The 16,078-nt window shown below is 38.4% G+C and overlaps 1 protein-coding gene across 3 annotated transcripts in view; it reads right to left on the bottom strand.

Annotated features, from left to right (window-relative positions):
* Positions 1-16,078, bottom strand: part of LOC124405872 (neo-calmodulin-like) — a 95,593-nt gene that overhangs the window by 35,218 nt on the left and 44,297 nt on the right. Inside the window, exons 1-2 of one of the 3 annotated variants that reach the window (XM_046881133.1) lie at positions 8,892-9,022; positions 1,181-1,222 (exon numbers count right to left, since the gene is read on the bottom strand). The exons of 1 other annotated variant lie outside the window; for it this stretch is intronic. In XM_046881133.1, coding sequence (XP_046737089.1) covers positions 1,181-1,222; positions 8,892-8,978 — 129 coding nt within the window. In that variant the 5' untranslated portion in view covers positions 8,979-9,022. Of the gene's footprint in view, positions 1-1,180; positions 1,223-8,891; positions 9,023-16,078 lie in introns of those variants that run through there. One more of the 3 variants, XM_046881134.1, reaches the window with a different exon arrangement.

Consider the following 16,078-nt stretch of genomic DNA (forward strand, 5'->3'; position numbering starts at 1 on the left):
TCGATATTCAGTGGCGAGAAAATGTTTGTCAGTCGTTAATATTCCTATTTTCTTACTTACAGGGCACTCTAGACCGTTTCGATCAGCCGTTTTTTACAGCAAAGTTTTTTTTATTCATTTTTGGTTGCCACGTTTTGGACTTCCAGCATTATTCAAATAAAATACACCTTGTTTCATTTACATTTATAAGCGAGATATTATATATTCACTGAAATCCTGTAATGAAATAATTATTAAGCACCCTGAATTTTCATAACTTCTGTAACTCGAAATTTGAAATTTCGCTAACGCCATAAGTCTGCAGTTGCAAATTCATCTGAATTGAAAAAAAAATTTTTAGTTCAAAATAGCTGACATAAGCGCAAATAAATACGATATATAAAATGGCTAATTGTTAAAATAAATTTTAACTTGTCGGCAAGTATACAAAGAAAAATCAACATCGAAACGGCATAGAACGCACCTTCAATATATAAGTATATTTTCATATTATGGCATGCCTTATTCGGAGAAACTTATTGTAGTTGAAAAGATAACTCATGCACAAATAACTTGATCGTTTAAAGATTATTGTGAAATAGAGTAATTAATTGAAGTAAAAAAAGAAACAATCTTTTCGACGAAAATATGTAAAAGTGATGCATACGTGCATTAAATACGTGTGGTTTTTACGTATGTATGTATCGAAGATAAGATTTCGTGTCTACAAGTGTGGACTTGTGAAACGAGCCGAATTCTCGAATTTCGCACGGTGATTCGCGAAAATTAATTTCGTTTCGTAGCTTCCAACACCCTCGAGAAGTGAAACCAATTGTATCTCTCTATCCGAGATTAGGCGTGAGATTAGTAAATTTGATATAATTTTGACGATTCTGTTGAATTACAACGATAATTAATTATTACGACTGAGGAAAAAAAATCGATTTTGTCAAATTTTGAGAAGTTTCAGCTCTGACGGATCTTTTAAATATGTGTCATGTTTGCTGCAGTGTGTGAGCTACGTCAATAATATTAATAAATTGTAAATCTATTTGCAGAAATGCAATTTCTATTTCTATGTCTAGCTATATGTATATTTCGAACTATGTTTATAACATTATTTCTATATCTGACTAAGTTGCTATAGGTCTATGTCTAGTTCTAGCTATATCTGGATTATTTCAACTTGATTTTTATGTACCTGACTCAGGCTTCTAAAGCTACTTGTACTGGCGCTGCGAGCCTGTGAACACAAGTACATTCGGTCACTAATCAGCACCGCTCACTTTATATTCATTTCATATAACAGTTTAATAGTGAGATAGGTTGTGTATAAAAGTACCTACATAGGCGTACAGCACAAAGTTTCGTGTGTAACTATGTGGGACATTCACTTTGTCAACTCAGTCAGCCATCGACTCTGTCTTCTTTGTTTAAACTTTGGTTAAACTTTGACGATCAAAATTTGGCTAGTAATTTGTTTTTTGCATTGAATTTTTAAATGAATTCTTCATTCTTAATGAGCTAACTGCGTATTTTGGAACAAACACAATTGCAAATGTTAGTCCAATTTGCGGGGTCTTTTTTACAATGAATTTCAGAGGATGACTTTACAGGTTGGTTGAATTTGAATGTTCCATATTGGATATAAAGAAAAACCACTAAAGTCACTACCAATTGGTACATGGGAAATGAGGAATTGTGATATAGAATATAATTAGCATGTATAAATTGTTCGAAAGACGTTGCAATATTATTATTTGACGAGCAATTGTATCAGCAAGACATAGACTCGCATCGATCATGTTCGGCTGCAATTACAATTGAGATTTGGGGAGAAATCGGAGCCTGAAATCGTCTCCACAGGAAATATTCGATTACGTGAAGCGGCCGTTTGAGTCGCTAATTTGCGACTGCGTAATTAACATTTTTCTCGTTATCAATGACTGCAAAAATTTGTGAAAAAAATTGCAAGCGCTACTTGAACTTTGCCCGAGAAAAATCCTGTCACTTTTGGATCACTTCTCGCTATAGTTGTCCGATAAATCAATTGGTCGAGTATCCAGGCGAAAAGATTAGCGAACGCTATACGATCGGGAATTATTGCAACCTCGAAATTTTCTCATCCAGATAACCAGAACCAGAATTTCTCATACCTGCGGTTTTGTGTACACAGAATTACGCCGTTGAGTGTGGAAAAAAATCAGCGTGAGTTGCGCGTTTTCCTCAACCGAACGAGCGCCGCTGGTAAAGTTCATCCAATTTAAGCCTCACCGTCAATCACGCCGGAACAAATACCGTTTTAGTTGAAGCTTAGCGCCGATCGGTTTGCGTAATTTGCCACGTCATTGATTTCTCCTCCGTCGTCCCTTATTTCTCAGCGAAAACCTTATCGAGGATTTTTATCAAAGAATTTCTGGTGAGAAATCGCGTAATTTCTATCGCCGAAATTAAATTATTTGCGATATTTTTCAAGCCACCTTTGCTCGTGTAATATTGAAAATTTATACCAAAACCCAATTTCCCATCCCTGAAATACCGTCCAAAATATTTGCTGTAAATAATTAAGTACAGAAATCTGCAAAATTTAACCGCCTAGGATACACTTGTCTACAAACTATTTGCGGTATACTAACTATTTTACTCTATATACTCGAGGGTGTGTGAGTGCATGATAATATTATAAATACCAAGGGAGAAGCTGGTTAAAAAGCTCGACTTCAGTTCAGTTTACTTCAGATGTTTAGTTTCTTACGATCTTCGCTGATACCTAGATCTCCTTTATACTCAAACAAGATTTCTGTTCTTCATTTTATCTTTGCTCGGTGTTTTTTCTTCTCTTCTTTCATTCTCAAGAAATCTCCGAGAATGCATGATGAGCATATACCTATACAATCCCGTCACAGGCTAACGACTGTTTGTCCTCAAATTGCATGCCCCATTCTCCCTGCAAGCTGTGCCAGCTTTAAATACGTATACACATAATACACAATATATGTACGCACAAATCCTGCGCTCACTTCGCGATATTTATTCCCACGCATATATAACGTAAATCATTCCAAATTTGAATAATCTCATATCAACCCATACGTATACTGCAAATGTAATTACCGATTCCATTTTGCGAATAAGCTTTGTATTTTTTTCTTCTTCTTCTTTTTGCCTTTTTTGTTTCATTCTTTTTTACTCTCTCTCTCTCTCTTTCTCTCTCTCTTCTGTTAACAAGTTATCGTGCTACATGATGTATAATTGTACATTCGTAATGCGGGGATGATACAGTTTTGTTCCCACAGGGATGATTTTTTTTTTATCGACCAGTGAGAAATCTTACGCGTTACATGGGTTGGTGGGGGAGGAATTAGCGACAGAAAAGTAAATTCTTGCGTATCGGGAGCAAAGTTTTCCGCTAGGCGTGAAGGGTTTTCTCTACCAATCGTAGGTGAAGCTTGATGGCTGAGGAAGTTTGCGGCGCGTCAACCCGTGTCAAACCCTCATCAAGGGCCGCCACTCCTCATTCTATCATTGGTTTGGGTAAGAAAACTAGCAAAAAAACGTTGGACTTTTGGTACGCTCTACTCCGCCGAACTGCATCGTTTGGTAGTTGGTATACCTAAACTGATTCAATTTTCGCCGGTTATGAAGTTGCGACTAATTCAAGAAGTGTATTAATATAATTGTACGAAAAATTTTTCTCCGGAAAAATTTTTAGCCAATAAAAATTGAAATTTTAACACTAAACAATTTTTCTCTCGTCCAGAAAAAAAAAATTGAGTACTTTTACCAGGCCACTTGAATTTTGAACGGTTTTTTTTATTTAAAAAAATGTCATTTTTGCAAGTTCAGTTTTGAAGTGTGGAATCATGAGTAGGTGTAACATGAGCCGAGAAAGGAAAGATATTTAGGTAGTAAATTTGGAACTCAATAATTGCACACGCAGTATTTTTCACCTCTCTGTTCCTCTGACCTTTGCAACAAAATCACGTCCCGGAATTTTGCCAATATCGCGATCCACGCCGCGTCCACTTCTCGCAAGTTTGTTTGTTTGTTTTTTGCGTTTTCTTCATCTTCCTGTCGTAAATAATGACAAGAAGTTGTTTCTTATCTATGAGGCGTAAAAGTTGCCAGCACGTGATCCTTGGTAGTGTAAAAACTGCGGAAGAACGCGAGAACTATTGATATCGATTTCCTATAACGCTTATTCGACTTTGCAACCCCTCCAGTTTCACGGCTTGTGGTAACGATGTAACGTAACTACGTGGAGTGCGGTTAATTTCTCTTGTCCGGAATAATTCGCTGCAATTTCACGCAAATATTTCTCATCCCATTATCACACACGTCATAGAGATAAATTCACATTTAAAAAACAAGTTGTGATGAAGAAGTTCAGGTTCTTCCTTCTTAAATAATTGGAACGTGCAAGAATTTGAAAATCTCTCCTTGGTCAGATTTCCTCGGATATTCAAAAACGACGCCGAATTGACGAACGTGCATGGCATCCACGTCGGTTCAGGTTCTACCGTGACTTGCTGCACTATTACGCAAATCCGATGCAGCCCTGATATTTGCTGATCCTCATTCGTTATCCATTGTCACCGGCTTCCGACTGAGTCTAGCTTATGTAATCGGGGCAAACAAATGCCACCCAGCTTCCTCCCCAGTTTGCATCGCACGCGATAAACTCGAGATACCCGAAGCAGTTCTGCCCTCGGTATAAATGGGCCACTCCGTAGTTGCAGACCATTCCTCTCTGCCTCTCTCAAGTTTTGAGGAAGTGATATTAATGAAATATCGTAATTAAAATACTGGCCCACTTGGGTAATTAAACGAAGCTTGAGAAAGAAGTTTGGTTTTTTGGTTTCGGCAAATTCTCTCGCTTAGAAGATTCTGAGCAATCTCCTCAATCGAAATTAATTTGAATACAAAACGCGTGAACGTTGACATTAACAAGACCCGTTTTAATTATAACATGATCATTTGAACTAGAGAGATTAAAAGATTTACGATTAGATAAATATCTGCCCTTTTTTCATTCGAGTACATCGTCAACGTCGAATATATTACGACACGTTAGGCATCTTTTGAAAGATATTCATCACTTGAGATTATCGAAGCAAAACTTTTCAACTTTTGTCGTTTGGCTTTAATTAATAATATAGTGATCGCTGATGAGTTTAATTAAGAAAGTATTACATTTTGAACGCGGAAGGGCACGAGAAGGAAACAAATATTTTCATCGAATAACCGTTAGGTTCAAGCCAAATAATTAAATTTCTTTCTTCTTTTTATCAACTAATTTGCGAAGTGTGATTCCGCACTTTTTACTTTACTGAAAGACTTGCCGCAGTAGGTGATTAAATTTTGATTTTAATGAGAAGCAGAAGTATTTTTTTCTCTCGTTTTGCAATTTCATTATTTTTGTCAAATATCGAAGTCTGTCCTTCATTACCTATTTCCAAGGTTCGTTTTTCTCGCTTATAATTTCTTTTTTTTCCCTCTATTTTCGACACCACCTTCCAACTACGTCCGAAAAACTCATTTACATTCTAATGCGCTTCTAGTGCAGGTCTAGCGGAGAATCGTGCTTCGCCGTAAAACGTCCGGATTGGCGTGGCTTAAAAATATGAAAAATATTGCCAGGAGAGAAAATTACCTTTTCACGAGGTGAAGCTGTTACGAATATAACATATAGATACACTTGTACTGTAAAATTACTCATTTCACCGCGATATTATTCTCTCATAACTGAATCAATTTCGTTTCCAATTACGCCCTTTTTCCAATCAATTTTATTCTTCTACAGCCTGCAGCGACGTCAAGTCCCTTAACGAGAAATTAAGCCCAGGTTAAAACGTGATTTCAGTCGTATTGAAGAGGGAAGAAAACCAAGTTGAAATAATTGAAAAATACAAGAAGGGAATCAAAAATACGAAACAAAGAATTGAGAACGGCTCTCATCTATTTCACCGGGATTAAATCCCGCCTTAATGCAACCTCAGTTCCTATTTCACCACGTCGTTGTGACTCATGTAAATAGAATCAATTTTATTAATATATATAAAAGAGGATTTTAAAACTTTTCTAATCAGGGATTTTCCCTCGAGAGCTTCGAAGCCAGGTAGTTGTTCCCTCTATCATCATCCAAGCGCTCCTTAAAAGCTCTGGGAATAAGGGCATGGCGAGTTAATTAAAGAAATTTTATTATGACCAGGCGATAAAAATATTCGGTATAGATATAAATAGCACAGGGTTTGGAGAGAGACTTCCTTCGGTATTTAAGTGATTGACTTTTGAATCTATTCAACATTGAATTAAACCTGCATATCAACAAGGAGAACGTTTGAAACGGTGTAGAACGTCACAGCTGACGGAGTCCTCGCATCAAGTCTTATCGTGCCTGTCGTTTTCACATGTACGTACACTTCGAGCTCTTGCACACCATAAATTTGTTCGACGATCTTGCTGATACTGGAAACATCAGGGATGCATTACAGCCAGGACTTGGAATTCAGAATATTTGAGATTAGATACCTCGAACGATTTGTAGTGTATAAATTTCAAATTCTTGACTATTGGCCGGCCTGAAAAATTTATACGTAGTAATGGATAAAATTCACCAGTGAGTGAAGATGCCAAACAAATTCCAATTATTTAAAAAACTCGAAGAATTTGTATAGCAAAAATGTCAAATAAATGGCTCAGAAAAATGTTTAAAAATTTACTATTGAAAAACGCTGGACTTGGCAATTTCACCGGACGCTTCCCTTAGAAAAAATTGAAAAGTAATTTTAATTTAACGTCACTGAAAAAATATATTCGCAAAGTTTGTTACTGATGGAATATCACAAACCGAGAAAAGAGTTTTTTGGGATTTTAAAATCGATTTATTGAAGAACTCGATTGGCTGTAGGCGTAATTTCGTCCAATATTTGCATAACAATAATAATGTTAATAAGCATAGTGATGAGAAAGTAGTATCGTGACATTTGTGTGACAGCGAGAATGATAGAGATCTGAGTATACATATCTAGTCGAGTAACTGTGCAGTTAACAATTTTCACGGTCAACGTATTTATTACGGATTTGACGTGACGTTCAATATCGCTCTTCAGCGTGATGAAATTTAATTCCTGGGCTGAAATAGAATGGATTTTCATTCCCTACTGCTCTTTTCTCGCATTGCTTCATTTTCTTTTTCTTTCGCTTTAGTTTTTTTTTTTTTTTTTTTCTTTTTGTTCTCTTTATCTCCGTGAACGATCGTATTGCCGATGAATTAATTGAATTTTACATCTCTGATCTGTACGTGTATGTAGTGGTATATAATAATATACATTTATAGGATGGAACGATGAGTGGAATGAAAATTGAATTTTGGTCAGGTTAAAAAAGTAAAAATCAAGTGCAGGTTCTCGCGAGATGAAAATGAGCATATTGCAAATTTCTGGATATTATTATACACTTGAGAAGGATGAGGAAATTGTATGTAATAAGTAGATTAAATACAAGTTGTAAACGAATTAAATTTTCCCCCATTATATACGTATAGATGGGGATCGATGCAACAAACTTGCGGTTATTATTATTCAAAGTTTGCCTACGAAGTTTAATTGAACGTATTTATCAGGACGGGGGCCGCTAGCTTCAGAATATTACCGATAAGGACATCTCGCCGTCTCTCCTCCCACACATCCTGCACCGTCGTATCGAAAAACCGGAAATTATGCAGTCTCAGCTTACGGTGGAACCTAACTACTCGCTCTTCAATTCGCTATCGACAAGATGTTCGATTCAACCCCGAGTGAAAAAAAAATAATAAATGATACGTTTCAGGCCGGAAAGCCATCCAAATTCAGTAGGTACCTAATTGAGAAAATTAATTTGTCGAAATTCGATACTTCGTTAAATCTCATGTAAAGTTATTTTAGCTTTTCAAATTATATCAAATACAAGATTTAAAAACAGGAATCGACGTATAAATATTTTGCAAAAATGCTCACGCATTGCTTTTAGCTCATATAGCTTGAGTTTTTGGTAATCTAAAAAATGTAACATTCCGTATGAAGTCTGGTATTCATTCCATCCGACCGGGCAGCCAGCGGTAATTAAACATTACAGCTCGTGTTTTCCTGACGCTTCGGGGTTTCATCGGGGATCTAGTTTCCCTCGTGTATCTATCTGCAAGCAAACCCTGCGAGGTTTTAAACTTCGCAATAACTAACAAGCCCGAGCTTCGTTCTAATCTGCAAGCATTGTTCTGAGTATTGTGGAAGAGAGGAAAAAATATATTAAAGAAGTGAACAGAAATCCTGAGTTTAATAATTAATTACCAAATAGGTTAAAAACGAGTTGGAAATTCATTTAGAACATCCCACGTTGACGTCTAGAGTAAACTGAACTGTGTGAATTGCCTTCTACCTGTCCGCCTCTTCTCTCAAATTTCTCAGCTTTCGAGTTCGCAAGTGAATTCGAAATGATAGTAAAAGTTTCTTTAATATTACAAACGTAGATGGGACTTTAAAACTTTTGTATGATTTCTTTGTTTTCTCGTTATTTTATAACACGACCCCAGAGGGACATTTTTCTGCTAGGCTATTTTACCGATTCACCTTGAATTATGGTCGACCCCCAATGTTTTCAGATTTTTCACCCCAATCATAACTTTATTATAGAAACTTGTTACGGTCATTGAACCGTGGGAAGGAGAGAAAAAAATGTATGATCATTACAACTTCTGTAAATTCTTTCCTCTTGCTTGCGTAAAAATTGTTCAAAATTTACTTTGAGGGAAGAATGACGGTTCGACGTCGGTGCAGATGAAAAGAACGAACAGCTGAGTTGGGGAATTTGTTTGTGAATTTGTTTACTCGTCTGTTTTATCTAGACAGTGACGATTGATGCGTCCTTATCTTTACCTTGCTTCTGTTCCTCGGAGCGAAGTCCTCTTTGCTTGCCTTCCGTCTTTTGTCCTTCAAGATCATACGAGCCGCAGCAAACGCCATCTTCTACGTCAATATCACTTCCGGTTAGTTCAGCCAATATATATATCACTAACAATTGAACCGGTATTGCTTCGTTTATTTGATTTTATTACACTTTAAATCGTTATCTTTACTTTTATTGCTCAAACCGTACGCGATATTGTTATTATTATTTAACGTCACACATTCCTATGTGCGATGTAATTCCGGTTCCTCGCGCCTCGCGACGTGCAGCTTATACCGAACTGAACACTAAGTTGATTTATAATTAAGAAAACACAGCCATATTCACCTCCGAGGGTTGACTAGGTTCACTTTGAATTTTTTGCTTTCTTCTTCTTTGGTGAATTATCGAATTGACATACGCGCTTTGATATTCGGAACGGAAGTGAGAACTCTTTGAATTTATTTTTCGGCTTGAATGCGAGGATTAATTTATACTTTTGTTAATATACTTTACTCGTTTTTGATTTATTCTTCAAATTATTGCTTGATTAAAAATAAAAACATTCCTCTTTCAACAATAACTATACATATATTATTATAAATGATCTCTATCTCTCTCTATCTTCTTTTTTACCTTTATTCACTCCATTCAAACACCATAACGTGAACATACAAGCTGATGGTATTTTATTTTCAATTTATCGTTATTTTCATAACCATTATACTTGACTGCGTTTGAGTCTCGGCTGCATCTTCGCTGGGCTGCGAGGTAATTGACAGCTAGAGATATATGGCCATGGATCTACAAGAAAAATGAATTCTCACAGTTTACCACAAAAACCATCATACTCTATGGTTTTAACATGCGTTTTGCAATAGTGTTTCCATCGACAACAGCGAGTAAATCGCTATTCAAATTCACTTTCCCCCTCTACCGGAAAAACTTTACCCACCTCCTCTTCCAGGTACCTTAAACCATATTCCCGCCGTTATATATCATGGTCATAATATGGCGAAATGAAATTAATACGATAAAGATGAAGCGGATCATGATCGTAACGTGCCAAGATTGCCAAATCAGCTCGGGTAATGAGGTTGTATTAAAACGATCGACGGGACTTTGATAGATCTATATAAAATACTGCAGCCCTGGCACGACAGAAATTACGAACCATGTTAGGCGCTGTTTAGCCTGGGCATCGCCTCGTTTTTTCGCAACATTCAGTCGGCGCGTATAACGATTATAATTAAACGTCAGAGTGTTGCGAAAAAATGAAACTGAAAAAAAAGCGCGACAGTAATTGGATCAGGTTCGTACAATTTAGGGGTTTCTTAGAGGCAATTCGATCATTGCAATCAGTCGATTGGTTCGCATTTATTGTCAACATCTTCGTTTCCCAGATTTACATAGATTATTGCAGAATCTCGGGGGCTCGGTTTTTCATGAAATAAAAATATCATCACCCAACTTTGCCTGATCTGCGACGTTACATGAATATTCAATGCACTTAGCGAGGTATTTACACCTCAAAAGGGTGAATCGCTCGAGGAACTGGAGCGTCTCGAGGGAACTACTTGACGAATCTGTTTTATTTTTAAATCTCGTCTGTGCTTTTTTCACCAGCGCTAATCGCACAATGCAAGTTTCTGCTTCAAACAAGGCTCGAATTTCGACAAAAATCCCTTTTATCGACTGGGCGGAATCGGCTCTCTGAAACGGTATCAAAATCACGGGGATATCGCGGACTTACGGTTCGTCCTTCGATGTTTTTACAGGTCGCAAACTAAGCTCGTGGAAATAAGCAAATATTGAGAGGCACTGGGGCTCTCGAAGTACAGAGACATTATCAACCGCCTCAGATATCGCGGGCTTAATTTCTATCTAATTGGCATTATGTGTGCTCAGCCCAGTGTAAACGTTACAAGTTCAATTAGAGCCTCTCGAGCGGGTATTTAAATAAATCTCCATAGAGGAGCGTTTAACGATAAGAAACCACAGCGTCACGCGATTCGCTGCAGATATAACAATAACACTCAGTGCAAACGCTCAATTTAAGGCCTCGATTCCTGCGGACGGTTCGATCAAAAAAAGGGTGAAAATATCGGCTCAATAACAAGTCCATGAACATAAATAAGATCGGTTTCTTCACCCCCTTCGTATTCGTGAGAGCCGGCATAAATCCGTTAACTGGATTGAAAGACTCAAGCTGCGTTTCTCGTTCCTCGAGTATTATACTTCATGCTATCGCACGGGAACGAGTTACGTCAATTTAAAGCTATTAATTTAGAAAACTAATAAACCCGTCGCCTTTCGGGCGTGGAACTTGAAAAGAAGGTAATTTGAATTCGAGTGTAATTGCGCTCTGACAACGACTACAGGGATCAGCAGCGGATCCCTTGCGACCCCCATGTACGAGGGGGGGGGCAAGGATTGGGCGAAAATAAAGAAAACACAAGATTTAGAAAAAAGAAAGAAAGAAAAAGAGCTCAATTCAGATTCACAGTTCTCTTCTTCACGCGCCTGCAGCTCCGGATCTCGCCGTCCCGATTTATTACGTCGCATTTGCTCAGCCTTCGATAAGCACATCCGACGTAACTGGGACACCCTCGCTTCGGGAACTAGGTTTTCCTACTTCATCGACGATCCGGAACGTGGGACGCGGCTGCTCGTTCGATTATAGTTTACGAGGATGCGTTGGGGCTGCGGTATGTATAGGCAAGAAGCGGAAGTTGACAGAGTCAAATTGAAGCGGAGAATGGAAAGGCTATAAGTGGAGTTTTTTAAAATTTTGGTACTTACAGGCTATTTTAATTCGTCTCTTTAATTTTTTGGGACGTTGTTCAAACTTGTTTGAGTCGATTTGACACCAGTAAACTGATTATGCGAATTTAAATTCCCTCACGGAAAAAGCTCTCAGCTTGGGTGTGTATTCGCACCCCCAACTCATAGATAATGCTAAATTCCTATGAGAAAAAAATTGAGGGTAGGAAGTGACGTCATGTGGAAAATTTAGGTATTAATTGTTTTTGTTCATCAGCCGCAGCATCGAATCTCGCATTATTACCTTCCATTATTTTCTGCAAAGAAATTATAATCATTTAGGATGCGGTTGTGAAGCGGTTGTGAGAAAATTAGGAATCCGCATTTGAGGACACGCCGTGTACAAAGCGGCAAATGTAGAGCTGCATAGATATGCGAGAACATTGCGTTATTACGACAAGAAGAACTAGTTCGCATCCACTTCTCGACGTACTAACGAGGACTTCAACAGCTTGTCTAATTCAATTCTGCACCGGAAAACATATAGCTATAGCTACCCTGCACACCCTGACGCTTCGTATTGACGTTGAGAAACTAGGCCGTATAGTACATTCTCTCGACTGTCAGTCATCAGGCACGGATCTTTGCCTGCGGCGTGCATCCTGGTGCGAAAAATGAAAAAGAAGAAGAAGGAGGATGAGGAGGAAAAAAAATAATTGCAAGTTGAACACGGGAAATACGTCAAGAATTTGCGGATTGATTGCCGCGGGGAGAGAGAAAAAACTAGTCGAAAAACCCAGCTTCAAACTGAATCTCTCCGGATGAATCAACCCGGGCGAAACAATTACTACCCTTGGAGAAAATTTTGTGTACCGTGGGGTAAAAAGCGATGGGGGCGGGGTTGAAATTCTGAGTTTGAAAAGTTTTGAAAGAACCTAATTTAGAATTTTTTGGTGGCGAAACTTAAAGCAAAGAAATGAAACTTTGAAGAAACATGAAAGTTTCGAATACGCTACGAGACTCGACGCTCAAAGTACCGAAAGTGCAAAAACGAGAGAATTTTAAAATCTGAAACATCAACACTCGGAATGATCGATGATTTTCAGTTTTTTGAACTTCCGGCTTGGTAAAATTTCAAAACTTTCATCTCGAGTAAACTGCGCTGTGTGAGAATATTTCAATTCTCAAAACTTTGCTGTATATCGTAACTTGAAATTTCGGAATCTCGCATTTCGGAACTTTGAGCCATCGGGTTTCCGACCATTCGAAACTTTGTTATTTCGTAAAAGTTACTTCAAGTTTCGACACCAAATAATTCGGAATTAGGTTCTTTCTCAACTTTTCAAATTGGGAACTTCAACCCTGTCGCAGCCGATCCTAGATGCGAAATGTGACGGTCATTAATGTTACACTTGCTGCAGTAAAGTTACACTGTGCGACAATATAGGATATACTTCTTTCTTCTTTTGTTGGACAGTAAAATGTTCCCGTATACATATAAATATAATATAATACGACGTAGGTAAATAGACGTAATAATATTCCGCTGCTGTGCGGTGCAATTATAAAGTAAGTTTCCCCGAGTTTACGAGCCTGCAACATCTATTACACGTATAATTTTATGCGACAGAAATTGCAAGACGGAATTATTCAACAAAATTCGAGCGTCTTAAAATTTCTGCAGGTTTTCACAAGTGCATGCATCTTCAATCTCGCAATTACTTTTACGGATGCAACACGTAGGCGAAATTTCCCGATTCAATAATCGCAGCTTTCTCCCTTTATTTAAAATTAACTGAACAAATTGCACCCGGCATTTTTACTTTGATTTTCATCCCTCTCGATAGAAGTACATCCGTCAATTTATACAGTTACAAACGGAGTATCACGCAACGTTTATTCTGCGTCGGATCTGAGCCGTGCGGATTAGCTTAGTTCGATCCAGATTCAACTTTGAAGAAAAATAAATTGTTGTTTCTGCGGCACTTTTACTTTCCAGTCCAGGAGAAGCGAGGGACATAATCCGTAAGCATTCCCCAAAAAATTTCCTCCAAATGATGCGCAATGTACGTCGTGGTACGTCAAGACTAGTTCCGGCAGCGCAATATTTCACGATATTTTTTCTTCCATCCTTCTCCTTCTCTCTCTATCTCTTGGTTGCTCTCTAAAAAATGAAACCGAGCATGATAAAATTCTCCTCCCATCCTCAATTTGTGTCTCAGCAGTTTTTTTTCTTCCCACGAATCGCGCTCTTTCACTTTATAACTTTGTAGGTACCGTATATTGCAAAAGTGAGAGAGACTTCATACGTTAAAAATTCATCCAAACAAACAATAAGAGAAACTAGCGCGACCTTTCAGTCGTTTTTCGTTTCACGTTTCATCCTCTACTTGCCTCTTCCGATTATCTCGCTGTTCCAACGCGTACAGCAATCGCTTCTCCTTCTTTCTTCCGCTTTTTGTTATTGCTGTTTTTCGTTCCCTTGCTTCTCTCCTGGGCATCACGTCCCTTGATTTGAGGGCGAAAAAGCGATACATCACAAGCGAGGAGAAAAAGAAAAGGTATCGTGACAACTAATTCCGGCTAAGGATACTGTAATGGTTGTTAATAAAACCATCCACCCATTGATCATCACTGAGAAAACCGACGAAGCAATTATTTCGTAGATCACTCTTATAACTCTGAGTTGCAGATTTCTCCGCAGTCTGTATCACCTGTATTTTGACGCGAGCATTTATCTCGCAATTTTTTCACACGTAAAATGCCACATTTTACTGCACTGACTTTTGCAAAACTCTCGATGTAACTTACAACGATTTAATTTACAGAGTAATTACGTCCGCCCCTCTCATCCCCCCTGTTACGTTTAATTTAAGCCTCCCGTAACTCCTGGTCGCAATTACTACAGCTGTAGAGGGTTGAGCAGAAAAATTAGATGAAGTTTCGCGAGATTTTGCCTTGCCTTCTAAGGAAGATTCTTCAGTCGGAAAGTTCTCCAGACTTATCATTGCATTCTCACGTTATCCAGGCACTCCGCAGCGTTGGAACTGTTGCGGATTTTATTCGCGAGATAAGGTCGAGATTGAATTTATCGGGTCGACTACCCTTGCATGCAGAGCCTAAAGTACAATACGCCTCTTTGTGTCGCTGAGAAAGTTCAACTTCATTTCACAGAAAGTTGAAATTGCCGATTCCTTATATATTTAGGATTAGCATTTATATTGCGCTATTTGAATACCTGTTAGGCGGGGCTGTCACCGCTAACTTGATGAATATTTCGCCAACTCGTCGCGCGTTTCTTTTTCTCTCTATTTCACTCTATTTTCTTTTTACTCACAATCGGAAACATTGACAAAATTTTAAAATGCTGTACAAATTTCTGACTGATTTTATAATTCTGTATATATTGAATCTCACTTTAAATTTGTGAAAAAATTTCAGAGCCTGCAAGTTTGTCCGACATTCCGCACAATTATTTTCTGGCTAAACGATACAAAAAGGTCGAAACTGCCGAAGGGCGATTTTACCTTCGGATTATTTCTCCTCGAGCAAATCCCTCGAGTGCAGACACTGCAACATGACTCATCGCATTATCCTCTCATCTGCAAAGCGATGTACCCTCCTTATGCAGAGCTTCGCGTATATATGCTTTCGCCTACGCACTTATTAATACTCTCTGTATTTGTATCCTCGAGTAAAGCGATACGGTGCAGGATATACGGGTGTGATACACTCGAGGCTTGAATTAAGCCAGCACAGTTCACCTGCGATGAAAAATAAATGCGAACCCTTGGATATGCGCTGGTGAAACACATCCCCTTGAGTAATACGATTAAAATACGATTTTAGAGGTCGACTCGCATGACGTTTTCTATAATTCAACGAATTTCACCCGCGCCTTGAACGACGCGCATCACCCGGCCGGAAAAATTGAGTCTTGAATTATTCAAAAAATAAAAGAACCGGTTATGCAGAGTAACGCGCAGTTGTCAAATACTTAAATTGATTGATTGTACTTCAAGTAATTTGAGCCTTTAACAAGGTATTTTTGTTGCAGGCATTCCGCCTCCAATTAATATCCGGATTGCGGTTAGTCGAATTTCATACAGGAGATCGATATCCGGGAATTCGAGAGCCTCGATTCGAAATGAAATCGGATCGGATCGTATTTATGCCTATCCATAAGTCTGTTCGAGCCAAAGAATCGGCGAATTTCGGATTGTCCTAATCCAGCGATCGCCATCCGCTTATCCGCCGAAACGGCCGTCGGAAAATCCTTTTTCTCAAAGACAAATGTCCGCCTGATTACCTGAGCGTGCTATTATTCCCCGGCGGGCAGTAAAAGTTTGATCAAAAATTTTCACTTTGACCTTTATTTTATCAGGGCTTTTCACCTCGGTATCGCGATACCGAT

Source organism: Diprion similis, chromosome 4, assembly GCF_021155765.1.
Source record: "Diprion similis isolate iyDipSimi1 chromosome 4, iyDipSimi1.1, whole genome shotgun sequence".
Lineage (NCBI taxonomy): Eukaryota > Metazoa > Arthropoda > Insecta > Hymenoptera > Diprionidae > Diprion > Diprion similis.